The following is a 27,942-nucleotide window of genomic DNA, read 5'->3' as shown; positions in this document are numbered from 1 at the left end:
CACCCCTAATGGTCTCATGGTTAGTAGGGGTAGTTTGTTTGTGAACTCTTCCAAGCATTACTCTCACAATGAGTATAATTGGTCCCACCTGGATTTAACCAATCTGGTGAGGAAGTCCAAAAACATGCCATGCATGTATTGGCAAATACATGCCAACCCAAAAAAAAAAGATAAATGTAATTGTGAAATAATTTTGGGGGGAAATGGATAACGGAATAGTGAAATTGTAAAACGGGATGGTGACGTGGCATTGATGAGTTGGCAATCATTAAACCCCTAGCTGAGTCTTCTTTCTTACTGAGTGTTGGGTTCCAATTGCTAGACTCACCATTTTCGAACATCACCAATTGGAAGAACTCCATTTTCGAACACCACTGTAATTCATACAAAAAAATAAAATCAAACCCATTTTTTTCTTCTTCTTCTCCTCTTTTTCTTCCATATTCGAACACCATTTGTTTCGAACACCACGTTTGTGATATTATTTGGGGGTTGCTCTCAATTTCGCAAAAAATGGAGGGCATTGGTGACGAAATTGGTGACGAAATTGGTGACGAAATTGGTGAAGGTAGTCGCGAGGTTGAAGTAGAAGAGGAAGAAGAAGACTTCATATGGAGGTATGAACCACAATCCTCCTCCGACGAAGAGGTATGAATCTAGATCTGTTCTATAAATTATCCAATTGATTTTTCATGGAAATGGCACTCATATGTTTCTGGAAATGGCATTCAACATCAAATGGCACTCCAATATTTGATGTTTTATGGATTTTGTAGCAATCATGTGTTAGGGATTGGTTATTTTGTAGCAATCTGATTGTTTTTCGTTATTTGAAATTTATTGCGATTGGTTAATGTGTTGATTGGTATTAATCTATTGGTTTGTTGGTATGAATTTATTGATTTACTGAATTTCTTGATTGTTGAATTAATCATTAAAATGAATGATTGAATGCATTAATTAATCATTAAAATTAATACAGAATGAACTTGGAAATGATGCTAATTAATGATGTAAGATTATAAATTTGATGGTAATTAATAATAATGTAAGATTTCCAAAAAGATTTCCAAAAAGATTATAAAGGATGATTTTTTTGAGCATTATATTGGTGTGTGTTCTGGTTTGGAATTGGTTGGTTGAGATTGGTAATTGTGATGGGGGTTGGCTTTAATGTAATTGTAGGAGGGTGAGGATTGTTTCACAACCCCAAAAAAGCGAATGGTAGTAACTGCCTACGGGGAAGAGGAGGAAGTTCTTGAATTGAAGGTTGGTATGGTGTTTCCTTGTTGGGAGGAGATTGAAGAACAGTTTAGGGGGTATGCCAAACAAAAGGGTTTTGGTATTGCTCGTCGTTGTGGTACGGTGAAATCTGTGGTTGGTTCTGATAAAGAGAAAGGAATCGGGAAAGAGAAGCGTAATTGTTTGTGGACTTGTGAGTGCTATGGTGTGCCGGAAAGAAGGCGCAAGGCATCCGATTCACTCCATGAAGTAATTGGGAGTGGGGTACGCAAGTCTAAGAAATGTCAATGTCCCGTACATGTATTTGCAAGTGTAAATAAGTTAGGAGAGTGGGTGATACGTAGAGCAGTAATGGTTCATGAAAATCATTACCCCACCCCTAGTAAGTCTAGGATTATTCCTTATAACCGGAAGAAGTTTTTAAGGGAAAACCCTCATGTGTTGAGACAAGCGAATGTATGTTCGCAATCTGGTATGTCTGTAGCTCAAACTTATAACTTAATGGCGGTGCAACGGAATGGTAGAGGTAGAATGCCTTTCCTACGGAAGGATCTTAATGAAGTGGTTGCGAAGGTGAGGAAGGCAAGGACAAGTGGTGGTGATGCGAGGGCAATGTTTGACTATTTTAAGAAGATGAAAGCGGATAATTCTGAATTTTTTCACGTGTACCGGCAAGATGCAAAAGGGATGTTGCAGGATGTTTTATGGGTTGATGCTCGTAGTAGAGCTGCTTATGAGGAGTTTGGTGATGTTGTCTGCTTTGATAGTACGTACTTGACCAATAAATATAAAATGCCGTTTGCGAACTTTGTTGGTGTGAATCATCATGGTCAGAGCATATTACTTGGATGTGCGCTTGTTTCGCATGAAAATAGTGACACTTTTGAGTGGATTTTCGGCAATTGGTTAGAATGTATGGCTGGTAAAGCCCCAATTGGGATATTGACTGATCAAGATCCCGCGATGAGGAGGGCTTTGAGAACAACCATGAGCAATACATGTCATAGGTGGTGCATATGGCACATTCTTCAGAAGTTTAGTAGGAAGCTTGGAACGCATGTAGAGTACCCCGATTTAAAGGTAGACTTGGAGCGCGCAATATATGATAGTCTAACATGTGATGAGTTTGAATTAAATTGGGCAACAGTGATGGAGAGGTACCAGGTTGATGATGATTGGCTTGAAGGTACATTCTCCGTCTCTGTGAATTATATATTTAATTTGAAAAAAATAATCTAAACTGATGCGTGCACACCACCACTGATCTGTGCACACACCACCACTGATCTTTGCACACCCCTAATCAGTGCACCTGATCAGTGCACCTGATCAGTGTACCTAATCAGTGTACCTGATCAGTGTTCTTTGATCAGTGTACCTGATCAGTGCACCTGATCAGTGTTCTTTGATCAGTGTTCTTTGATCAGTGCACCTGATCAGTGCACCTGATCAGTGTACCTGATCAGTGTACCTGATCAGTGCACCTGATCAGTGTTCTTTGATCAGTGCACCTGATCTGTGCACCTGGTCAGTGCACCTGATCAGTGCACCTGGTCAGTGCACCTGATGCCACATGTTCCTGATCAGTGCTTTGATCAGTCTACCTGATCAGTGATCCTGATCTGTGCAACTGATCAGTTACCTGAGTTGTTGGTGAAATTCATCTTATCAGGGTTGTATGCGGAAAGGAACATGTGGGTTCCTGCGTATGTGAAGCATTTATTTTGGGCTGGCATGAAGACGACCCAACGAGTTGAAAGTATAAACAGCTTTTTTGATCAATTTGTACACAAGCATACTCATTTGTATGAGTTTGTTGAGGCTTATTGTGAAGCAATGGAGGCAAGGGCAAATGAAGAAAGTATGGCCGATACGAGCACTGCGAGAAATATAAGGCAAATTGTCACCTGTTTCCCAGCTGAGGAACTTTTCCATAAATTATACACGGACGCCAAATTTCATGAGGTCCAAAGAGAGTGTAGTAGGGTACTGTACGTGCGGTGTTTGAGCAAGAAAATGTTGGATGAGTCTGTTGAAGAGTACGAGCTTGAGGATAGGGTTTGGATAAAGCCTAAACACGCAAGGAAGGAGATTGTTATGAAGCATAAGACGAAGTTTGTTGCAACGTATAATTACGTTACCAAGGAAGCATCTTGTGATTGTAAGCACTTTGAATGTCACGGTATAATGTGTAGGCATATGATATTGGTTTATGACTTGAATAACCAGACTGAAATTCCTGGCAAGTATATACTTCGTCGTTGGCGGAAAGATGTTGAAAGGAAGCATACGAAGGTCAGGGTGATGTACCACGACCCATTGAAGACAGAAGTTGTGTGTAGGTAAGAATTATTATTTTATTAAAACAATTATTATTTTATTAAAGCTGACATACCTCATAATGTGTACATGTTCTCACTGTGTATCTGTTGTTCACATATAATGTTTAATATTGACAGGTACGATAAGCTAATGGTGTTGTTTGAGCCTTTACTTTCAAGGGCAGCTACCTACAAAGAGTCGATGGATGTTGTTGTTGAAATATCTCACTTGTTGGCAATGCGTTTGGATGAGAAGATTGCAATGCTTGACAGGCAAAGGCAAAATGAGGATGTTGTAGTTGGTACCCCGTCATCTGTGTGTTTGGAGAAAGGTGGTACGGAATTGACCCCCTCATCCGTAGGCCAGTTACAACCTATTGGGGTACGACGTACGATGGTGTTTGATTCCCCACAAACGAATGAACATGAAGGAAGTTGTGCTGGTGGTGGTGGTGTATCGGGAAGCGTTGGAGGTTTATCTGGAAGCTTTGCTCGGGGTTTATCAGGAAGCTTCAATGATAGAATAGATGCAATGGATGCAATTGCAGCTGGTTTAACAGGTGGCTTTGGTGGCAGTCCTAGCCTTGAAAGCATAGATGTGGGCCTAGATGGGGTCCAAGAAAATGGCAATGAGGTTTTTCCTTTGTTAGATCCTCCAATACCTCCAAGACCGGCCCATAGGACTACTAGTTACCGGTATAGGTCATGTACCGAGCGTCTGAAGCGGCCAATTACCCAAGAACAACTAATGAACAGAGAGACTCCAACTCCTGGCTCAACCAATGATGTTGGTCCTTCTTCTCCTTGTCCTCCATGTCCTCCATGTCCTCCTCCATGTCCTCCTCCTCCATGTCCCCCTCCTTTTCCTCCATGTCCTCCTCCAGCTCAACCAAAGGCTGCACCGAGGAAGGCAGCGGCACCGAGGAAGACAGCGGCGCCAAGGAAGCCTGCGGCACCCAGGAAGCCTGCAGCAGCACCCAGGAAGCCAGCAGCACCCAGGAAGCCACGGAAGAGCAAGAAGGTTGACGAGCAACAACTTATAGTGCATCCGCAGCAACAACAACCGCAACAAAACTTCGTGCATCCCCAGCCACCCCAACAGGTAATTTACAAAGCTTTCATTATACAAGTTCATCTTTCGACTGAAATATAGTTTAAGCTAGTTAATTAAGCTACTTATGTAGTCTAAGCTAGTCCATTAAACAATTAAGCTAGTTAATTAAGTAAAATAGCACCAGTTGGAAATTAAGTCTATTTTAGTAAAACAGAACCAGAAGAATTGGTTATGGCAGTTGGAAATTAAGTCTCTGATTTTTGGTTTGGTTTTGGTTTTGGTCTGTTTTGGAAATTAAGTCTCTGATTTTTGGTTTGGTTTTGGTTTTGGAAATTAAGTAATGATTTGGTTTTGGCAGTTGGTCTGTTAGTTTGGTTTTGATTTGGAAATTAAGCTTCTAATTTGATTTGGTTTGGTTTTGAATTGATTTGGTTTGGTTTTGGAAATGAAGCTGCCTTATTTGATTAAGTTTGATTTGGAAATGAAGCTGCCTTATTTGATTAAGTTTGATTTGGAAATGAAGCTGCCTTATTTGATTAAGTTTGATTTGATTTGATTTGGTTTGGTTTTGGCAGTTGGATCCTTATTTGATTGGATTTGGTTTTAGCAGTTGGATCTTTATTTTCAGAAATTCTAGTAGTCTGTTTCACTGTTGGAAATTAGGTGGACAAGTTGGATCTTTATTTTTACTGTTTTTTCAGGAATTTGTACAAAGTGTTGGTGGTATACAAATGTTGGATGGTTCCTTTAGGTACTATGCCCGGCCTGTTTCAGCTCCCGGATGTGTATATCAACAACAACGACCATATGTTAGCGATGGATATATTGATGGCTACATAGACCCGTCTGTGGACCATGTCACGTTTGGTTCTCCTCAATCGGGGCATTCTCAAATGGTGCATTCTCAAATGGGCCATCCTTGTCAAATGGGCCATCTTACTCAAATAGGTCATCCTTCTCAAATTGTCCATCCTTCTGAGGTGAGCCATCCGTCTCAAATGGGCCATCCGATCCCTGTTATAAACTCGTACCATCCTGGGTCGTCTTCTTGTCAAGGTTGTTCCTCCTCCGTAGGTCAGTTTCGTCCACTAAACAACATCAACAACAACACTGCTATTGTTTATAATAACCATTTTCCTTCGTTTACGCAAAATGGAAGTGTTTCTATGCAACCTGTTTCAGGCAACGATGGTGGTTCAAAGGCGACAATGGTGGTTCCTAGATTTATACAAAATATGTTGTTGGGAGGAAATGGCGAATGTTAAGGACTTGTAATTCATTCAATTGGAATAGTTGTTGTGTTTGTGATTTACTCAATTGGAATAGTTGTTCTGTTTGTGAATTTATTTTCCTTTGTTAGTCCGTAATTTCGAAGGCCCATATGCATATTCAAAATTGGAGTATCCAAACATACGTTGTTTTTTATCACTAATTTACATAAAATGGCATTCATGTACATAAAATGGCACTCATTTACATAAAAATGAAATTACATTGCATGGCCCATATAAATGGCCCATAAAAATGATACTCATTTGCATGAAAATGGTTTTCATTTATATTAAAATGGTATTACTTTTACAAAAGTGGTACACATTTAAAGGTGTTATTAAAAATGGTACACAAAGACAAAAAGTGGTATTCATTTATATTAAAATGGTATTACTTTTACAAAAGTGGTACTCATTTAAAGGTGTTATTCAAGATATATGGTATTAAATTAACACAATTACAAAATGGTTTTCGTTTACATAAACAATACAAAAATTGGTATTCATTTATATTAAAATGGTATTACTTTTGCAAAATTGGTACTCATTTAAAGGTGTTATTCAAGATATATGGTATTCAAGATATATGGTTATAAATTAAGCTATGATTAATAAATAAACCATTTATAAATAAAAGTTATAAATTGGATTGATTATTAAACCATGAATTTTATAGATTAAGCTATGATTAATCATCAAGTCCTTTAAACTAACATTAATTCATGGAATTAATTCATCGAATCCATCGAATCATAATGAAATCATAATACGAATGATGTGAAATCGAATCATTATTTATAAGTAAAAGTATCGAATCGTATGTCGAATCATTAGAATGATTTTTGATTCATATGCCGAATTAGAAATCGAATAATCTATCAACCTTAGGGTCAACCATATTCAAATAATTAACCATTTTACTCAAATATCACTCTAAATTCAAAATTAAAAATTAAAAATTTTAACTCTAACTTCAAAATTGACAATATAACCAATCCCTAATGGTATTTAATAATTTAACAATGACATTGATTTCTGAAAAATGGTTTAACATACATTTAGAATGGTGTTATATTGTCAAAAATGGTGTCAGTCATCCCCAAAAATGGCATTCAAAAACAGAATACAATTTTACACCATGTAACCCTAAACCCTAAACCCTAAACCCTAAACCCTAAACCCTAAACCCATACCCCAAACCAAACCAAACCCAAAACCCTAAACCCTAAACTCCATTAAGTCACACCAAGTCACTACATCACGTACATAATTCGAATTAATTAATCAAAACATTACACCATGAATCCAATCATCCTTATTTACATAATTACCGAATACCCTAGTTCAATATGGAATGAAATTGAATCATCAATCATTCACCTTATTCAACTCTCCATTTGAATCATTAATTTGGGTACATAGTAGAATCGAATTGTGAATCACAATTCATGATTTTATACGAATCATTATCCATGATTTAACTCTCACCTATAATTACACACCCTAAAAATAAAATTAATCAAATTAATGATTTAATTCAAAATTTCCAAATTTAATTCAAAATACATAAAAATGGTATTCAAATAGGTAAAAGTGGTATTCATTTGTGAAATGTGTGGCACTGTGTTGTCAAAGGTGGTGTTATGGTTAAATAAAGTGGTAGTAAGATATCTACAATGGTATTAAGATATCTATAATGGTATTAAGTTATCTTTGAAAAGTTATGTTTTATAATTAAAATCATAATATAGCAATTGTAATTGGATTGATTATTAAGTCATTCACCATATTTTATTTTCCAAACTATGATTCCTAATTATTCCATTAAATCGAGTCATTAACCATCAAATTCCCATTCAAATGATTTAGAGGGAACCATGTTCTCTTGAGTAACCATGAGTCTTATGTGAATCGTAAATTTGGATCATTTGTATAATTGAATCATAAATCGTTATGTGAATATGAATCATAAATCGAATCGTTAAATCATATCCTTAATTTCATACAATATTTACACTCTTAATTATAGAAATTAATCCTAATTTCAAAATTAAACCATACTTTACTTCACTCTAATCATTTTCTAAAATTAAACCATACTTCACTCGTTTATACATGGTATTGTTTTATGAAAAATGGTATTACTTTATAAATAGTGTGCCACTATTTTCTCCAATATGGTACATAGTCATCAAAAATGGTTTTATTATTAGAACAATGGTGTTATTTGTTATAAAAATGGTACTCATTGCACTTAATTTACATTGAATGGTTCTCATTATTAAAAAATGGTATTCGTGTTATATAAATTGGTATTTAAGTGTATGATTATGGTGTTAAGAAGGGTACAAAATTGGTACTGTTTTTTGAAAAAAATGGTGCGAATATGGTCATTTTTTGCATATAATTTGGGCCATATTTTGCAAAGACTTTGGGCCATATTTTGCAAAGATTTGGAAATATTCATCCTGCAAAAAAATACATCCTCAAGCCTGAAATATTCATCCTGCAATCCATCCATGATCACAAATTCTTGATGCAACTGCAATATTATCCATGATCCTAAATCGATCCTAAATCGCAACAACAACAACAATATTATCCATGATGCAATATTATCCTAAAGTCTTCCAACAACGTACATCCTAAATATTCAACAAAGTCTTCCAACTACCAAATTTACAAATTAATAACAATTTATCCAACAACTATGATCACCCACATTATCCTGCAAATCATCCAAGAACCAGTTTAGGGCAAACCACTACTACCCCCCCTTGTCCTAGCTCGAGGCAGCATTGCTTCAAGCATGGCGTAAGTCACGTCATTGTATTCCGACAGCAAGTCGTCAAGCATTAAGGTCGTTCTTAATTTCACCAAATCATGCTACAAAATCAGGAAAAATGTAAGTCCTACTACTATGTTGGACCAAAATCTTGAAGTTGAAGTTGAGAAAATTATACTTACCACTTCATACTGTGCCACGAACCGAGGCGCACATGCCTTCATGCAGCTTAACATTATAACCCCGCACGACTTACTACAACACATTTACACATTTTTAAGTCAAACAAGTAATAAACTTTACACGCACAAATAAACCGCATATATACTTACTTGTCCACATTGCCTGCTATGTTGATGACCTCAGTACGCCAATTTCTCATTGTCCCTGTCTGGTATCCAGGTACATTCACCTCGAACATGGTGTCCATTGCATTAACCTGGTATGGTACGAGTATACCAATATTCACATATTTAACTCCAACAAACTCCTACAAATTTATGAAAATCAATACAAAGTCAAGTCCTCAGCATTTACCAGATCATTAAGGTTATCGGCATGTTTCTCCGCTGGGTTTTTGAAGATCGAATCAATCAATCTTATTGCCTTCCCCTTAATGTCAAAACAGACACCCCACCAATGTTCTTTGACCAGTACGGGGACAAATACCTGTAACACACAGGTGTCCCGTTATAACTGCTTCACTTAAAAATTAACCACACATATATTAAACCATAAAACATACCGTCGCTAGAGAATTAAACGAGATGTTTTTCAGAACCTTGCCGTACTTGGTGCCTATGATGTAGTTGGAGTCTCTGGGTTCCAATACCCTTAACTTTGAACCAAGAAAAACAACAGTCAGATATTACAAACCAACAACATAGATGGGAAAGAAAAATAAAGTTAACCCGACAATACTTACGGCAAAATCAGGAGTCAGCAATACCCTTTCACTCTTTCCAACGAACTCCTTCACCCTCCACACCTTAGTGTACAGAAAGGACGCCATCCGAACATACCCGGAACTCACACATTGGCTCGCCATCAATGTGTGGTAACAATCCCTTTGATCAGCCACCCCACCATCACAGCTAATCATCTCTGGTCCCGGGCTACATACAATTCATTTGCAATTTAGAGCCACATTCAAAAAATATAAATAAACGTAAACGATTTATTTAAATATTCATACCAGGTGGGGATGTTCCTTGATGACCGCCAAGATCGGATGAATACAAGGACACGGTTTGCAAACGCTGTAATTCTCTGTGGATTCGTAGACAACTCATACACAGCAGAAGACAACGCAGGCTTAGTCACTCTCTTGGGCCCAGTCCCGGGAGTAATTGCTGGCTCGTTCTCTTTTTCTTTCTCTTTTCCTTTATCTACAATTGTCACTTGCTCAACATTTGTCACTGGCTCAACTTTCTGGTGGAACGGCGGCTGCGGTGGAACGGCTGCGGCGTCTGATTTCTTTGATGATCCAGTTGTAGAGTCTAGCATCTCCTCAGACGAAAGTTGATTAGCTAGCTTCACACACGAAGCTGCCACCATTCCAACCTTCCCAACAGGACCTTCCTCGACCTGAACAGGTGCCGCAGCAGTCAAGAGACCGTTCGAAACATCAGCTGAAACACCGCCACCCCCACCACCAATGTTATAGTGGAACGAACCAGAATCCCCTGCTGAGTAACCCCCACCAGCAATGTACTTTCCACCTGAACCTCCTGATCCTCCTGATCCTCCTGAATTCTTTCCACTTGCAAATGCATCAAAGGCGATCGGTGCTCGAGCAGCAGCATCGTGAGGAGCGTTCTCAAACCCAGGAGGACCTAGACCTAGACCTACACTTACATCATCACCACCCCCTCTTACCATACCCCCAAGAAAACCATAAGGCCCTCTTCTAATTCCCATACCACCCCCTCTTCCAATTCCCATACCACCAGCCCCTCTTCCCATTCCCATACTCGTACCAACACCGTAATCACCTCTGCCAATAAACCGCCTAGTGCCCCCAAACCCACTAGTGCCAACCAACCCACTAGTGCCAACCAACCCACCACGAGGCCCAACCCAACCACTGCCAGCAAACCCCCCAGTGCCAACCAAACTACCACCCCACCCACTGCCATCACCACCAACACCCATACCACTACCGCTAGCTAACCATTCCCTCTCGGACACAGCATTCACAATCATACGCTCCAACTCGGGTTTGAACAACTCAAGTACCTGCACAAACCAAACATGGTGCACCAAAACAACTCAACTCAACTCAACATCCAAAACAATCATACGCTCGGGTTTGTACTTAAATTACACTAACCCTAACCAACAATAACACAAAAACTCAATCTAAATTCAATCAAACAAGTTTCTTGATTTGCACATAAATTACCTGATGCGCCAGTTCTTGTACAGCGGCACTATCTCTACTTAGATTTCCTAAGAGGGAAACACCAGCGTTTCCCCCTGCATTGCCAACATCTGCCCTGCTAGGATCAGTTTCCGTGCCCTTGCCGGTCAACGGCTCATCCACAATTTCAATCCGCCTGTCAACTTCCTTGTTTGTCAGGCCACTAACACTGTTTCTCACTTCACCATCATAAACCACCTTCTTTGACTGCAAATACATAAGTACCTCGTTAATTACAACGTAACTAAATATTTTTCAATCAAACATCAAGTAATTTTGTATTACCTTGGATCTACCATAGTCATATCCTTTTCTCTTGTCTCTCTTGATTGCTTTTTTCACTTCCAGGTTCCCCCAAACCTTCAACCTAGGTAAAGGTTCTACATCAACGGGGGTTCCCGCCAAGCGATCAAGGTAAAAAATCTGCAAATTTAGTCAAACAAGTATTAGAACTAGATTTGCAGTTATATAAAATCAAATAAATAAATTAAAATGTGACACAAATCTTACCATTAAGGCCACAACACAGCCACCGCATCCACGAGCATAACCATCATCGTAAAAACTCTTCAAAAACACTTCCACACGTTCCATCAGCCTATTATAAGTCCACGTGCACCAATCGTACTCCTCTGCCACACCACCCAACGAAACCACAGCCATCAATTTGTGTGACAGGTTGGTGCACATGGCTGTAGGGCAAAGTAAGTGGCCCACTACCACAGCCAAGAACGCATTCCTAAATGCTAGCTTCTCACCAGGGGTACTTAGAGGTATAACCTCCCCCGCTGAATCTTTCTCCCCCTCCACAACTTTGGCTACCTTCGCCAACAACACCATATCCTTCGAAGGATCAGCAACTCCAGTACCGTACATCTTAAATAGCTCAATGGCAGGACGTACCATTTGCTGATCCTTCCAATCAATTGCCACAGGTGCAGGAACATCCTTCGTTCCCATTGGCAGCCCAAAAATACTCTGAACATGTTGCGGGGTAAACCGGAACACATTCCCATCCCCAAACTCTACATGCCCCTCAGCATCTACCCTGGTCATCAACCAGTAACAGAACCTCCTGTCCAACTTCCCCAACTTCATTTCCAACAACCCCGAGAAACCCATTTTCTCTACTTCTTCCCGTCTTGAATCATCCAGTTTCTTGATTAACTTGACGAACGACTCGACCCGGCAAATAATTTTAGGGGCCTGATTAAGAAATATTTTAAAAATAATACATACACTTTTATAAATTATATAACTTTTATAATACATTACTAAAGAAATTCTAATACTCAAATGTTAAATCTAACATAAATAACACAATTTACCTTTTCACAAGTTCGTAAATGCGTCAAGACAACACGATTACGTGCCTTGACAATCTCCCCGGCACTCTTGCTCTTTTTCTTCGAAACCTGAAAATATATTACGCAAACCTGTTAAAGCTCTTATTTAACATAATACTAAATTTATTAAAATTTATATTTTATTGCAAATAATACTTATTTAATTTAAAACAATAATTTAGTATTACTTAAAATACTAAAATTTACCTTCTTCGAGGCCTTTTTTGAGGCCTTCTTCGAGGCCTTCTTCGAGGACTTCTTCCTCTTTCTCTTTCTTGGCTCTTCCTCCTCCGAAGAAGAAGATGAAGACGAGGAATCACCTTCTGACCCTTCCGTGGATGACGCAGAAGATGAAGCAGAGCACTCCTCAGAGGAGGACTCCTCGGAGGAGGACTCCTCTTCACTACTTTCCTCCTCGCTGCATTGTACGCCATCTAGATCTTCACTTGCCTCCTGGTACACCAGCTTCTGCCTCTTTTTCTTCCTACTACCACTTGCACTAGGTTTCACAACATGCTTCTTCGGAGGGGTTCTCCCAGCTTTCTTTGAACCACCCCCTTTCTTCGTCATCTTTAAATTCCCCATACTAACTTCTACACAAAATTAAACCAGGAATGTCAAACTACACAACTAATACCAGGACACTCAAACTACACAAACTCGATCAACATCGATTAACATTCAACTACCAACAAACAACTGACAAACAAGAAGCGGGGGTTCCCTAACACTTTCACAACACTTTCACAACTGACAAACAAGAAGCGGGGGTTCCCTAACACTTTCACAACAACGGCAACAACCCTTACAAGCTTGTTGCAAATACCATGCATTCAATCACATCAACATACTCCTCTTTTTATAGAACCGGCTTCCAACTACCCAAACACCAATCAAAAAACAAGACAAAAAGGCAACATTTGCAAATACCATACATCGATACATCACAACTGAGACCCATCCACCACCACCACCACCACCTACACCTCCACCATCACAACAAGGCATGCCACCACCTTATTCTAAAAAAATCAATCAGAGTTTCATTATAAACAAAGTTATGACCAATTTCTATTTCGATGAATTGCAAATACCAATACCAAATTATTGGCAAAAAAACCTAACACTATTTCCCATTTAACCAACAAATTGAAACTACTTCAACCATTTAAACAGAATTATAAAACCAACTCAAGCAATTAATTAAATCGTATCACATTTATCATCTTTATCATCTTTATCAGGAATGATGCAAGCACTTTATCACATTCAATTTATCATCTTTATCAGGATTAATGCACAAGCAATTCACAAATCAACAAAAATCCATTCTCACCAAAATAGGGTAAATTAGTGCGAATTAATACAATTTATGCAAACATTTGCTCAAGTGGTGTTAAAATTTATGCAAACATTATGCGAAAATCATATCAAGCCCAAATCTATAAACAATTGACAATAATTTCAAATATATAAACAAAAACCCTAATTAATTTCAAATTAGGTTTTACCTCGAAAATTTGGGGCTTTTTCACGAACAGAAATTCGATCAAATTCCTAGTGATTCTTGCGCGAAATTCTGTCACTAGAACTTGAATGCTTCCTCCGAGAACAAACGCACCTTGATTGAGTGATTGTTTTTTGAAATTCAATTTCGTTTTTTGGGTTTCAGAAATCGCGCAAGGAGAGAGAGAGAAGTTGGAAGATGATTCAAGTGAGGAGTGAGTGAGGATGACAAGTTGGCCGTTACGGAGTCCACGTAGCCAAACGGGATTGCTTGCTCAGCATTTTCAAATTGTGCGCGAAAGTACCAATATGCCCCTGGCATGTATTTGCAAATACATGCATGGCTGATATTTTGACGCCCTCCAATCTGGTAGCTCCACAAAGCCATAGTCATTTTGCTTTCCTGAGCTACAACTTGAATTCTAATACCTTGATCAAGATGTAAGCTTGGAAAATATGGAAATTGCAAATTGGTCATATATGAGACTCAAACTTATCTTATTTTTCCTAAAGTAATTGAACAAAATGTGAACATAGCATAAGCTAAGTCGAGTTTAATTCAGTATCCCATAAATGATGAAGTCAACCGTCTATTAATACTCTTGAGAGCATCAATTATAGCTCCCTCTTAGCCCCCTCTTAAGGAGAGAGAATCTCTAAGAGTTAGCTCTTAAAAAAAATAGGGTAACTCTTAGCTACCTCTTATTTAGAGGTTGATTGGGACATCCTCTAAATAAGAGGTAGCTCTTAGAAATAAGAGGGGGGTGATGTGGAAGAATGTGGTGTATTTTGGTATTTTTTTGTATTAAAAATAAAATTTAAAATATAAAAAACTATATAAGAGGTAGTATTTAAGAGGTAGTCTATTTCTTGATGTTTTTTGTAGCTAACTCTTGTTAAGAGGTAGTGATGAGGTGTATCAGGAGAGAGATTAAGAGGGGGCAAATTAAGAGTTAGTCTATAATTGATGCTCTGATAATGTCAACCCTCTTAAAACTCTTAACGGTCAACTCTATAATTCAACAATAGTGACTCGTACTCTGTTGAAAGCAGGGGTGTTCATTACCGGGTACCCGGCTTTTCGGGTACCCGAATAAGCGGGTAGTTAAAAACTCGGCCCATGACCCGACCCGAAAAAATCGGGTACCCGGCTAGCGGGTACCCGATTAATCCGGGTCGGTTTATAGGGTACCCGCAAAACTTTATCATTTTTTTTCTTTAACCATTTCTTAAAAGTAGATCTATCTTAATTCTATAATAACCAAGTAGTATGTAAGAGATTACAAATTAGAGATTATATATAACGAAAATACCAAATTACAAGTACTCCTTTGTGAAACCCATGAACGCCAACAAATTCACAATAATAAAATGAAAGAAAAAATTCATTTCCTCTTTTAATTTTCAAAAAAAGTGAGAATTTAAAAGAGAATGATGTGTGAATTAGACAAACTGACAAAGTATACTTCTCATTTCTCAAAAATTAGAATAAAAGAAAACAAATCTATTTATTGATGGTAAGACCGTAGCAAGCAGCTTGTATCCATTAAATCTGGCGTGCAAGTAGTTCTTGGTGGATGCGGTATGGTATTTGGGCGGCGATTTTTTGACATGTTGAGTACTCCGTATATGCTAGTCTAGTAGTGATCGAATGAGTTTATGTGGAGTATTTTGAAAAGTGAGAGTGAATTGTAAATTGTGTGAGAGCTGGAAGAGAGAGAAAGATAAGTTTGTGACTTTGTGACTTTGTGCGGCTACAGACGAAAAGAAGGGAAAAGCTAAACCCTACACACTCCCCCTTCTTCTTTTAATTTTCTTTTTTTTAAAATATGTTAACGGGTATTCGGGTACCCGACTAACTAAACAGACGGCCCATGCCCCAACCCGGATACTTTCACGGGTCGGGTACCCGGCCCAATTATTTGAGTAAAAACAGAAAAATACCCGGTTCATTTAAGGCGGGTCAGCGGGTAGCCGGGTCGGGTAATGCGGGTCGGGTATTTTTGAACACCCCTAGTTGAAAGTACACCCTAAAACCTTAAAAAGGGAACATTTTGATGTGTTCACGAAATCACATCCCTGAGATGCAGAACAGCCTGCTGAAACATCAATTGCAGTTGCCACTCTAAAGTTGAATGTTCAGAAAGCGAAAGAAGAGAACCTTCATTCTGATACATTATCAAGATTCATCTTGATTTTAGACTAAAGAGGAGATGAACAATCAAAACCTGGTTTATCAAAGGGAAAACCTAATCAATAGACTAGATTATTCTGCAAAGTGCAATGACTCCTTTGACAGGGCATATCACTTGTGTTTTTTTCTTGATTTTGCAGATTTTTCAGTTCGCAGCTTCACTCTAGGAGTCCCCGCTGCCTGCACAGCTTCAGAATCTTGAGGCGTGCACAGCAGAAACTTCTTGTTTGAACCGACCTGCTGGCAAACTTGCTTTAGCATCCTTTTACCTCTCATCCATTTCAGCAATATCTTCATGTGTGTTTTGCTGTTTATTCCACTTATGCCAGCTTCCTACACCAACAACAAGTGTTACCTTTTAAAATAGGGAGCCAACATGGCAAGACTGGACATACTTACTACCTGGCTATTCAAGATGCAACTAATATATTTAGGCCCCTGTTCATCTGTAGTAAACAATCGAAACATTCTAGTTTTTTTTCTTTCTTTTTTTTTTCTTTTTTGTGATTGACCAAACCTTCTACTTAAAAGTAGTATCACAAGTTCACAACAGAGAAAGAAGCAGGAATCGCACGAAAGGAACAACTGAGTGATCAAAGGCAAAGTGGCAAACAGTATGAAAAAATTGAAGCAACTGAGCTGGAATCAAAGTAAATTTGCCCCAAATCCCTAACCTCCAAATCCATTATACACATGCATGCTTCTGCACAGCTTAGAAAAATACTTTTTATGATACTGTAGCCAACTAGAGTAAGGTCTATCATACACCTTGCGTTACTAAACAAGCTGCTTGGAATCACATTGACAACACTACCTTGCAATTTTTTTCATATCTGATACTAAAACGGTAAACTTCAGCATAGTGAAATTTGTTATACGACTTCCAGAAATTATAACTAAGAAGTTTGTTTTATTTAAGAATGATCATAAAACATGTTATATACAAGAGATAATTGGGTAGAACTATACTATAATGCAGATATCTCCATTTTTTGCCCCTCGGAAATTTTGTGAAAATGGAATTCGCTAGGAACCTTCACGCTTAAGTTGCTGTATGAAGAAAAGATGTCTTCAAGCTCGCCTGATTTGGGATAGAGCTATTAGGCATATGACTCGCTTCTCAATAACATTTCTAGGCTAAAAATCCTGAGAGGCAAAGAAAAGTAGATCGTGATTAGAATAGGGATCCCAGTGGTAAACTAATAGGGATCGTGAAAAAGAATAAGCAGGCACTCGTCAGATTATACTTCGGTGGGATAGTTCCTCCCTCTGCTCCACTCTAAATGTCTTGCCTTTTATGTAGGGTTATCCTACTTCCGTTGCTCAACTTCCTCTAGCAGCTGAAATATTACAATCTTCTCTATGATTCTGTCCCTTAAAAGTAATTATCAAAAGAAACAGGAGACCATCTCGGAAGAGCTTCAAATAACACGAATACACATAAGATTCCTGAGTTTTTGGTAATGATAGAAAATCAGGACAATCATATCCCCAGAGATTGTACATTTGTAGTAAAGTGCTCCCTTTTGATAACTTTAAATGGGAGTCTTGGTGAGTACACTTCAACAGCCTCTATGTTCATCACTCTCTGCAACCCCTAACAGCTAGAACCAAGAACAATTTGTCTGTGCTGAATTGAGAAATGGGCGAAACTACAATTATTTGGAATTTTGGATCATTACAAAGCAGAGATATCCCAAGGTTTTGGACGGGCATTGGTTAAGGATTAAAAGGCACACAACAGGGTAAGTTCTTTGATTAGAAGCCATGCCTTTTGATGTTTTGATCAATGTCATTTCGAAGGATCATGGAGCTTCCAGCAGCAATTTAGGCACAGGGATATGGGATATGACACTCGATCTTTGTCGAACTCCAATTGCATATTCCTCATCAATGCAACAAAAAATTGTTCAACAATTTTCTTCGTACAATCTACGGATTCAGAGTAGCTCACCTAAACTAGTTTTAAAAGGTTTTACAATGTTCAGCTTCCTATCACCATTCAGCTTCATAACACACAAATTTATAGTCTGATTAGTTATGAAGCAAAGGCTGAAAACTGAAAACCAAGGACAGGCTTATGAATTTTGCCATAATCACAGACAAACAGTGCCTGCTGTGCAGGAGTGCAGATGAAACCCACGGCCACCTTTTCTTTGAATGTGTATATGGTAAACAATGTTGTGATGCTGTCAGGCCTTGGCGCGGATTTAGTCAGAAGTTCAGAAGTATCAGAAGCATGAGAAATGGAAATTGCTACAAATTCAGGAAAGGGTTTTACATAACATATTTTGTCGCTCTGATTTCCCAACTGTGGCAGGCCATAAATGAAGTGTACTGACACCAAAAGTTAGTGTACATAGACAGTTTAGTAAAGAAACTGAAAGGAGATGTCAAGTGTAGATACCATATTATTAATCCTCACATGATAGAATTTCTTTGGATAACATTTGTAAATGATGTATTCTTTTGATGTAATTAGGTCTGTTTTAGGCTGGTATGCCTAGGATATTTTTTTTGGGTTTGGGTTTTTGTATCAGGGTCCATCTTATATTGTTCGTGGTGCCTTCTCACCTTTGGTTGGTAAAATTTTGTTTTGGAATTAAAATAGAAATCTAAACTTGCTTACCAAAAAAAACTATTAAGGAATTCACTGGGGCACCTTTTACCAAATCCCAACTTCCCAAGCCACGTACGGCTTCATTTGGTTCAATATTAGTAAAGGAAGGGAAGGGATGAGAAAGGAAGGGCAAGAGAAGGGAAGAGAAAGGAAATAAAATAAAATATATTTTCCCATGTTTGGTATGATAGAAAGGAAATGATAGGAATCACATGTTTTGTACAACAATAGTAAAGGAAGGGAAGGGAAAAGGTGGGTATAAGATTTAATATTTTGTTTGACAGGTTTTAATTTTCTCTTTCCTTCCAAATTCCTCCGATTTTGGGCTCCAATTTTGGGAGTAAAGGAAAGTGAAACTTTTATAAAATGAGCTTTCCTTCCAATTCCCTTCCTTTCCTTCCAATTCCCATATAATTTTTGGAACCAACTTCCCATATAATTTTTGGAACCAAACACAACAAAAGTTATTTTTCCTTTCCTTTCCTTTCTTTTCTTTTCCTTCCAATTCCTCCCAACCAAATAAGGCCGTAATGTAATAATTCAAACACGAATCCCCAATCCACACTCTATATACCCAACAATCCAAACATGGCATCATTCCTACACCCTACCCTACTCCGAATGACAGCATTATGGACAAACATTTCTTGATTACAAATTATCAGCATCATTACAATGACATATTTCGATCCTTACCGAGGTTTTTCATATTATTCAGCATTTCTAAGCAAGCAATCACACAAGGTTAGCGCTCCAATCAGCAACCAACATCATCAGACGGAAGATACAATTACTCGTAATTGAAAGCAAATCAAATCTAAACACAATTCTAACTATCAAATTAATGAAAAAACAACAAATAATCAGATTTTAAGAGAGAGAGAGTAAACCTGTGCGTTAGTCCAAGCACTGCCAATGGTGACAGGGCCACGATGCTGGATCAAATTGAAGAGATTTTGAGCAATGGAAGTAGCCTCACCATAGGGAACTTTAGGGTTTATCTTCCTTAAATTCTCAGCTCGTTTCTTCGACATAAATCTCACACATTGCATCATCATCGCTCCTGCTCCTCCCCCAATTTCTCCTCCTCCTCCATTGCTGCTGCTCCATACCCGCCTCCACATTTCTTCTCTCTCCTAAAATTTCCAAATATAGTATGCGTCGTCTTGATGTTGATGTCAAATTAGGGGTGATCTTTAGCAGTTTGCAGGGAAAACAAATGAAGAAATTGAAAATTAGGGTTTGGGGGGTTTGAGGGGTTTGAGTTGAGGAGAAATGCGTTTTGTTTGTGCGGGAGTTCAGAGAGGAGTGGCAACTGGATAAATTTCCAAACGATTACCTTCGCAAAGTTGTCATTCTCGTAAATATAATAAATAAATATATATATATATATAAATATATATATATATATATATATATATATATATATATATATATATGAAGGAGACATATTTGTTGAAATATTAGATCGTCATATTATTATTGGTTTCTTTCAATGAAAAATAAGGGTCATTTTAGTGGACATTAAGCGACAATTTATAAACTTTTAGGAAAGACGGTCTAATGGTTAGACCACTTTTATGCATGCACTTTAAATAATTAGTTAACTGCTGAAACTAATTACTTAAGTTTGAAATTCAATTAGTTAAGTAACGAATCCAGTTAGTTATGCAACCGAACCTATTAGTTAAGCACTGAACCAATTAATTAAACAATGAAACTGATTAGTTAAACAATGAAATCAATTAGTTAAGATTTTATGAGTTTTAGTTATTAATAAGTTTGTTCGAAAATAATAACTATTCGACTCATAAATTTAACTATTTGTCTTTATACCTTAACTATTTTGTTATTCAATTAGTTATGATTTTATTACTTTTAGTTATGTTTTACACTACTATGTTTTACACTACTTTAGTTAGTAACAAAAAAAGTGGTGTAACCGTTAGACGGTCTTACACAAAAGCTTTTCGCGACAAATTGGTAAAACAAGTGTCTCAGGCGACAATTTGGTAAATATAAATCACAACGACGACGAATAAGTCACAAAACCGGTCGGAATTTAGAAAACTTAATCGCGTGACTCACACGCTCCTAATATTGTTTTTTCGATTTTTTTTTCTTCATTCTACTCCAATTTAATTTTATGATTAATATTCCCAACTACCGACTTCGTTTTTATTTTCCTTCCCTATTCTTCTTCTCCTCCATTTTCATACCACCGCCAAACCTAACTTCTTTCAGATATGATAATCCTGGGAGAAGGTTCATGAAATGCGGTAAAGTTAAAAAGATTTGATGCAAATTATTTCTGTATTTTTAATTTCCTCATTTGTAGAGGAGTTGTTTGATGGTTAATTGGCTTCTTGTTGAATTTTTTTTAGGGGAATGGATGCAGAACATGGGAGTGGATTGACACTCTTGTTTGTCATGTTGGAAGTCAATTATTTTGCTTGATGAGAGATGATTTAATGGAGATGGAATCAGACAATGATTTGAAGGTTAAACAAATCAGATGCATGGAGGAAACAATGTTGAAGGCTTACTAATTTTGGAGAAGGAATTGGTGGCTGGAAACTTACAAGCGACCAATTTTCATAACCACCCAGTCATAATCAAACATCAATCACCATTACTAATTGGCATTTGAAAAGACAAAAGCAAGAAAATGACTCTGAAATTCACCTTTACCACGCCAAAACCGTCGTGTTAATGTTTTTCTTCCCTTATTTTTGTTGAGTTGACTCAGTAATTCTTCAACAATGGTGGGTAAGCACAAAAATGGAAGAGGAGGAGAAGAGAGAGAGAATGAAAGAGAAGGAGAAATAGAAGGGGAGGAAATTAATTACAATTTTTTTTACAAAAGTATTAATTATAAAATTAAATTGGAGGAAAATGAAGGAAAAATGAAGGAAAAAACAATATTAGGAGCGTGTGAGTCATGCACTTAAGTTTTCTAAATTCCGACCGATTTTGTGACTTATTCGTCGTCGTTGTGATTTAAATTTACCAAATTGTCGCCTGAGACACTTTTTTTTACCAATTTGTCACTTAACGTCCACTTTTTTTTAAACCAATCTGGTTAAATGGCCGAAAAATAAGATTTCTAATTTATTTTTGAATTAAAAAAATCAAGTGTCACGCAGATAAAAATTATGTGTCACGTAGATATTTTAATTATTAATCTAATATATATATATATATATATATATATATATATATATATATATATATATATATATATATATATATATATATATATATATATATATATATATATATATATATATATATATATATATATATATATATAAAGGAGACATATTTGCTGAATTATTAGAGCGCCACCTAGGATTACAAATGGTTCCGGGCCTTCCGGCCAATGAAAAATAAGAATTCTAATTTATTTTTGAATTAAAAAAATCGAGTGCTACGTAGATAATTAATTAGGCACCACATAGATATTTTAATTAATTAATTACTAATATATACAACTCCATCTAAAATCAAACACTCTAATCATTAAAAAAAATCTAAAATAAAATTCATCCAATTGAAATCAAACACTAATCTAAAATAAAATTCAATCCAAAATCAAACATGAATCCAATATTAGAGTGCCACGTAAAAAATCTAATGGTTTCAGCCAATAGAAAATAAGATTTCGGAATTATTTTTGAATTAAAAAAGTTGAGTGTCACGTAGATAAATAATTAGGTGACACGTAGATATGTTTATTAATTAATTACTAATATTACGCAAATACAACTTCATCCAAAATCAAACACATTAATAATTAATCCAAAATAAAAAAATTAATCTAATCTAATATATAAAACATAGCCGTTTTTATTTTAATTTAGCAATTTTATAAAATCCGTGCATCGCACGGGCTAAAATCTAGTTACTAATATATACAACTCCATCCAAAATCAAACACTCTAATAATTAAAAATAAATATGTTGTTAAATAAAGAGAAAGAGAGGAGAAATTGGAAGAGAACAATATGGTGTGTTTTATTCCATGGACAATAGGGTATATATACATAACAATAGAATAGAGTTTGCTTGGAGAACAATATACCCTAGATCTAGAATATCCCGGAAAGATATTAGGGGTATGTTGGTCATCCACATAATATTTCATAACACTCCCCCTTGGATGTCCATTTTTGTAGTGGAGGCAACATCTCAAGCCTCCACTACAAAAATAAAGAGTAAAGAGGGCGTGAATATTAAAACAAGGACGCCTTGTTTTCGCCTTTGAATATCTAAGCAAACGGGACGAGTTGATAATCGCTTTTAAATACATAACCAAATAGGGAGATAGTAAGAAATTCGCCCTCATTGATTACAATAAGAAGACGACCGCTTAAATTTCGCCCTCCTTAATCATACTTTCTCTTACCGCACTCTGCAGCAACTAGAAATCCTTCACCCAAAATGATAAACTCTGAAAATTTTCATTCGTATTCCCCCAAAATCCTTTGCAGAGTTCGACCTATTGGATTCTGCTCAAAATCCTTTGCAAAGTTCCCCCACTATTTTGTTCCTCCATCTTCGAACAATAATGCTTAAGTTGAAGAAAGTGGTGTTCCTGTCTCTGTTCTTTAGCCCGTCTATGCGGGATTTTTGATACCACAATGTCTCTTCTCTGTCAAGAATCTCGCCCAGTTCTCGTCTCAACTTAGACTCCAATTTAATCAGGCCTCGATTGACATTATTTGACAATGTTGACTGAACTCCTGCAATCCTAGCTAAGATTTTGCGTTTTTGATGGAAGATGTTACCAAACACGTTCCTGTTCCATTCTTGAAGATCCTCGGCTAATTGAGATAGAGCATGTATAAGGGAACTGCTGTTATTCCATTTTTCAGAGACAAAGTCATTGAAATTTTCATGACTTATCCAAGTAGCTTGGAATCGAAACGGGCGAGAAAGGGAGTTCATTAGTGCAAAGCCATTGGGTGATATGAATATTGGGCAGTGGTCTGAATGGGAGGCAAGAAGATGTTTAACTTTGGCTTTGTCGAAGCGCAAACCCCAGTCTCCATTACACAAGGCTTTGTCGAGCCATGCACTTCTTCGAGTTTCTGGTGATAGACCCCGGGCCCAAGTATGAGAGGCCCCTGTAAATTATTTCAATGAGGTCCATATCCTTGATCAACTCATTGAATCAAGCAGACCTACGATTGGTTTCACTGCAAGATTGATTACGCTCGGAAGGAAATCTTGTATCGTTAAAGTCCCTTGCTATCATCCATGGTTTATTATGAGTTGTAGCGAAGTCTTGAAGTTCCTTCCATAATTCCCGCCTTTTGGAGGGATCAGGCGAAGCATACACTGCTGTGAAGTACTAAGGAACTGCACCAATCCGAGTTATATTCATAGTAATATGCTGGTTGTGTTTGAGGATTGGTTCCACCGTGACGACTTTCGATCTCCAATAAACCCATATGCCGCCACTAAATCCAACTGCATCTACTCTAGAGTGTCCAGTGTAGCCTAGCACAAACGAGATATGTTGTGCTTGACTCCCTCCTATATGCGTTTTTACTAGGACAAGAACATTAGGTTGATGGGTGTTAACCATGTCTCTGAGTGCAGAGACAAAGGTGCGGTCTCCTGCTCCTTGAACGTTCCACACCAAGCAAGAGATTGGTAGAGTATCCGGGGACAAGTTCGATATTCTTGCTTCCATTGATATCGGAATTAAGGTGAGGGTTGCAAGGTAAGCTTGGCTTATCATTCTCATCAGACGTTGGATTTCATTGGGAATTAGTAGCGTAGCTACCAAGTCCGGTGGATTCGAGATTGGTGGGAGGTAGGAGTCGAGTCTCACCTCCATGACGTGGGTATGGGGGCTCGCCCAGGCAAGTTATGGAATCTCCATCGATTGGCCGACAAACAAGGTCTTCTCCGGGGGTATCCTCAACTCGAACACTTGTGGGTAAGTTTCCATCATTCAAAGAAATATCAGAGCAGTTTGGGATAGCTTGTTCAATGTCAATTGTTTGTCGAGAGATATCTTGTGTTTTGGAATTTAAAGCAGTACTAGAGTTCTCCTTGCCTTCTCCTCTGTGTAGAATCCTAGTCACAATGCGCTGAGGTGGGTTGGTGTTTGAAGTGTCATGAAGTGCCTTCAAGGTTCCTAGTGATGATGATCTTTCCTTGGGTTGGTAGATTCTCGATGGAATTTTATTACTTTTGGACTTGATATTATTCTGATTCTTGTTCACTAAATTAAAGGATATTTCCTTGGGCCTTAATTGTGAAGTATCTCCTAAATTGACGGTGTCAAAGGAGTGTCTAACCTCATCAACGATTTGATTATTATTGTAATACCCCGAATTCTTAAACTTGATTAATTATGCTTAATTATTTTTATTTAGCTTAAAATCGTTTTAAATCTAAAATTCGAACTTTATTTTTTTAACGAAGTTTTATTTCGCTTGAATTTTTAAATATTGTTACACTATTTATTAATTTTCAGATTCTATGAATTAATTTCAAATTTACGAGTTTAAGCTACTTTTTAAATATTAGTTATTTCGTAATTGATTTCGGATTTTTAATAATTTCAAAACGTTCTTATTTATTCGGGAACTAAATTCATTTTTCGTTAACGATATTTTTATAAAGGATTATTTTAAAACTTAATTTTAATTAAATATTTCTATTCAAATTAATTTTCTAAAAATAGAAACCAATTTTCAGAAATCTTGCCTAACTAAGTGAAATGACCAAAATGCCCCTAAGGAACAAATTGGCATCTTTCTCTTCCTTGCTCTCCACGTACAAAGTAAGGAGGAAATTTCATTCCTTCCTTCTTCCCTCATTTCAGTCTCCATTCATAGCAAATTACAAATTTGCTTCCTCCACTTCTTCAGCTACATATTCAACATCCCACAATTTTAATTTCAAAGATCAGAAACCACAAAACCAATTTCAATTCACCCTTCCCTTGTTCCTCTGATTCGGACCATCACCCATCACGACCACAACAACCACCGTGGCCACCACTGATTACCACCACTGCCCCCACTGTCTACACCCGACCCAAACACCTCCATTATTTCTCCTCCTCCTTCGCCGTGAACTCCCCTGCCCCTCCCCTGCTTTTCAGTTCAACTCACCTCCCCTGACTTTTCTCTTCTTCACGCCCAGTCGCCGGCATCGCCGTTAGGCCGCGCACCACCCTCCATCTCCTCTGTGCGCAGGCCACCACCACCGCACTCACCCCACCGTCCCCCTGCTCCCTCTTTCCTGCTCGCATCTCCCCTGCCTTTCCCTCCCTCTCCTCCGCGATGCGCCGCCCTGCGTCCACCACTACCTCCATCTCCTTGTCGGCACGCTCCTGCGCCGCCGTGCTGCCCCGGGCCCAACCGCCGTTCCCTTTCCTTCTCCCTTTCCTTTGCTTCGATCCCCCTCCCCTGCTTCCCCTGCTTCGTGCCTTAGTTTCGAAAAGAAACGAGTTCCAGTAATAGGAACTTTGTTCATTTATTCCCCAAATTAAGCCCAAGCCCTTTTGTTTTGGCCCAATATCCCAAAGTAAGCTCTATTCTTTTATTTAAAAACCCATGTTAATATTTCATGAAAATCAATTATTATTTACTTTAATTATATAAATTTTAAATGATAATATCAGATTTATATTTTGATTGAAATTTGATTTAAATAATATATTTTCGTTAATTTAGGAAATTAGATAATATTTATGTAAATCGATTTATGAAAATTTGATTGAAATCTTGTTTAATAATATTTTCAATAATTTATAAAAATATATTTTTATTAAATTTATTACTTTAAAATTCACTATCTATAAATTTATTATTTATAAAATATTAGTTTTAAATTATTTATCGTTTTAGCTACTAATTCAATAATTCGATATTTTGAAAGAAATTGGACTCGGGGCTCAGGAAGGACGATCCATCGGACAGGAAGTATAAAAACTGCGGTTGAGGTAACGGTTATTGCTAGTACCCGCAATCCCTTCGAAATGTATTTATGAATGATGTTATGAATTATTGATGTTTTATAATGATGTTTTATGATTTGCGGGATTACAAGTATGATTTGATTGAATTATTTTATGATAATGCAGCTTTATGCAAAGTATTGATTTAATGAATTATTATTCCTGAAAGAAATGATTTTACGAAATAACGAGATTTAATGATTTTACTGAAATATCCTGAATGAATGAGATTTTCCTGATTGATGTTCTATTAAAAGAAATGTAAACATGATAAATGAAAGTGTAAGAACTGGTCAAGTTCCCCTGATATGGAGCCCAGGCTCCCCCTGATAAGAAGCACTAGCTTCCCCTGATATGGAACCAAGGTTCCCCCTGATAAGAAGCACTGGCTTCCCCTGATATGGAACCAAGGTTCCCCCTGATAAGAAGCACTGGCTTCCCCTGATATGGAACCAAGGTTCCCCCTGATAAGAAGCACTGGCTTCCCCTGATATGGAACCAAGGTTCCCCCTGAAATGAAGCACTGGCTTCCCCTGTTATGGAGCATTGGCTCCCCCTGTTATGAAGCACTGGCTTCCCCTGTTCGTAGGAGACGTCCTACCATGTTTTCCTGTAAAATCCTGATGACTAGAATAATACTGTTAAAAGGAAAAAGGTTAAAGAAATGATATTCCTGAAATGATGTTCCTGAAATGATATTCTTAAAATAATGTTCCTGAAATGATGTTTCTGAAATGACGTTTCTAAACTTATGTTTCTGTAATGATGATGCTTCTGAAATGATGATTTAGTAAATGTTTTACTATATTCTATTCTCCCTGTTTATTAAATAAAATGAATTGAAATGATGTTACGATGCTAGGGTAACTCGTTACTGAGTCTTCGGCTCACCGTTTTGTTTTCCGTTTTAGGTACTGCTGGGGACCACGGAAACGAGTAGTGGCGAGGATTTCACCATTACCATGTTCACCTAAGTAAATGTTAAGTTGTAAAGTGAAGATTCTGGATTAAAGTTACGTACTTTTATTAAGGAATTAAAAATGATTATTATGTTAATATTGGAGTTTAATAGCTTATGATTGATGGTTGCCTTGTAATTCCCAAGAGGGAGTTACGGCAGTAATGTCCCGACCGAATTAGGTTAATTCCGCTGCTAAGTATGCTTTAATAAGCGATTTAGAGGTCGGGGTGTTACAA

The 27,942-nt window shown here is 37.4% G+C and overlaps 4 protein-coding genes across 4 annotated transcripts; 1 reads left to right on the top strand and 3 right to left on the bottom strand.

Moving 5' to 3' along the window:
* Window positions 1-513: 513 nt before the first annotated feature.
* LOC130472220 (uncharacterized) lies at window positions 514-5,882 on the top strand. Its single transcript, XM_056842724.1, has 2 exons — window positions 514-648; window positions 5,319-5,882. The coding sequence occupies exons 1-2, from the start codon at window positions 514-516 to the stop codon at window positions 5,880-5,882; spliced, it is 699 nt and encodes a 232-aa protein (XP_056698702.1).
* Window positions 5,883-8,358: 2,476 nt separating this feature from the next.
* LOC130472371 (uncharacterized) lies at window positions 8,359-15,860 on the bottom strand. The gene is made up of 13 exons (XM_056843088.1): window positions 13,953-15,860; window positions 12,649-13,034; window positions 12,424-12,510; window positions 11,606-12,301; window positions 11,381-11,518; window positions 11,078-11,302; window positions 9,869-10,911; window positions 9,599-9,788; window positions 9,419-9,511; window positions 9,211-9,342; window positions 9,006-9,112; window positions 8,856-8,928; window positions 8,359-8,774 (listed from the first exon to the last, which is right to left on the bottom strand). The coding sequence occupies exons 2-13, from the start codon at window positions 13,024-13,026 to the stop codon at window positions 8,640-8,642; spliced, it is 3,297 nt and encodes a 1,098-aa protein (XP_056699066.1). The 5' UTR covers window positions 13,027-13,034; window positions 13,953-15,860; the 3' UTR covers window positions 8,359-8,639.
* Window positions 15,861-16,007: 147 nt separating this feature from the next.
* LOC110799802 (uncharacterized) lies at window positions 16,008-20,113 on the bottom strand. Its single transcript, XM_022005072.2, has 2 exons — window positions 19,652-20,113; window positions 16,008-16,474 (listed from the first exon to the last, which is right to left on the bottom strand). Exons 1-2 carry the CDS (start codon window positions 19,883-19,885, stop codon window positions 16,253-16,255), a joined length of 456 nt encoding a protein of 151 aa, XP_021860764.1. The 5' UTR covers window positions 19,886-20,113; the 3' UTR covers window positions 16,008-16,252.
* A 3,163-nt stretch (window positions 20,114-23,276) lies between these two features.
* Window positions 23,277-24,462, bottom strand: LOC130472219 (uncharacterized). The gene is made up of 2 exons (XM_056842723.1): window positions 24,132-24,462; window positions 23,277-23,890 (listed from the first exon to the last, which is right to left on the bottom strand). The coding sequence occupies exons 1-2, from the start codon at window positions 24,460-24,462 to the stop codon at window positions 23,277-23,279; spliced, it is 945 nt and encodes a 314-aa protein (XP_056698701.1).
* Between the last annotated feature and the right edge of the window lie 3,480 nt (window positions 24,463-27,942).

The sequence above is a fragment of the Spinacia oleracea genome, chromosome 4, assembly GCF_020520425.1.
Source record: "Spinacia oleracea cultivar Varoflay chromosome 4, BTI_SOV_V1, whole genome shotgun sequence".
NCBI lineage: Eukaryota > Viridiplantae > Streptophyta > Magnoliopsida > Caryophyllales > Amaranthaceae > Spinacia > Spinacia oleracea.
The sequence above is the reverse complement of the archived record's forward strand: the minus strand, read 5'-3'. Positions and strand labels throughout refer to the sequence as shown.

What these genes read in the sequence shown, in the direction of transcription:
- LOC130472371 (XM_056843088.1), bottom strand. Translation starts at nt 13,026, where the DNA reads ATGGGGAATTTAAAGATGACGAAGAAAGGGGGTGGTTCAAAGAAAGCT. An exon ending in TCAAGGAACATCCCCACCTG is followed by an intron (nt 9,789 to 9,868) that starts GTATGAATATTT and finishes AATTGTATGTAG; the next exon opens with CCCGGGACCAGAGATGATTA. An exon ending in CCGATAACCTTAATGATCTG is followed by an intron (nt 9,113 to 9,210) that starts GTAAATGCTGAG and finishes GTACCATACCAG; the next exon opens with GTTAATGCAATGGACACCAT.
- LOC130472219 (XM_056842723.1), bottom strand. Translation starts at nt 24,462, where the DNA reads ATGGAAGCAAGAATATCGAACTTGTCCCCGGATACTCTACCAATCTCT. An exon ending in TATGAATATAACTCGGATTG is followed by an intron (nt 23,891 to 24,131) that starts GTGCAGTTCCTT and finishes AATAATTTACAG; the next exon opens with GGGCCTCTCATACTTGGGCC.
- LOC130472220 (XM_056842724.1), top strand. Translation starts at nt 514, where the DNA reads ATGGAGGGCATTGGTGACGAAATTGGTGACGAAATTGGTGACGAAATT. An exon ending in AATCCTCCTCCGACGAAGAG is followed by an intron (nt 649 to 5,318) that starts GTATGAATCTAG and finishes CTGTTTTTTCAG; the next exon opens with GAATTTGTACAAAGTGTTGG.
- LOC110799802 (XM_022005072.2), bottom strand. Translation starts at nt 19,885, where the DNA reads ATGTGGAGGCGGGTATGGAGCAGCAGCAATGGAGGAGGAGGAGAAATT. An exon ending in GTGCTTGGACTAACGCACAG is followed by an intron (nt 16,475 to 19,651) that starts GTTTACTCTCTC and finishes TTGTTGGTGTAG; the next exon opens with GAAGCTGGCATAAGTGGAAT.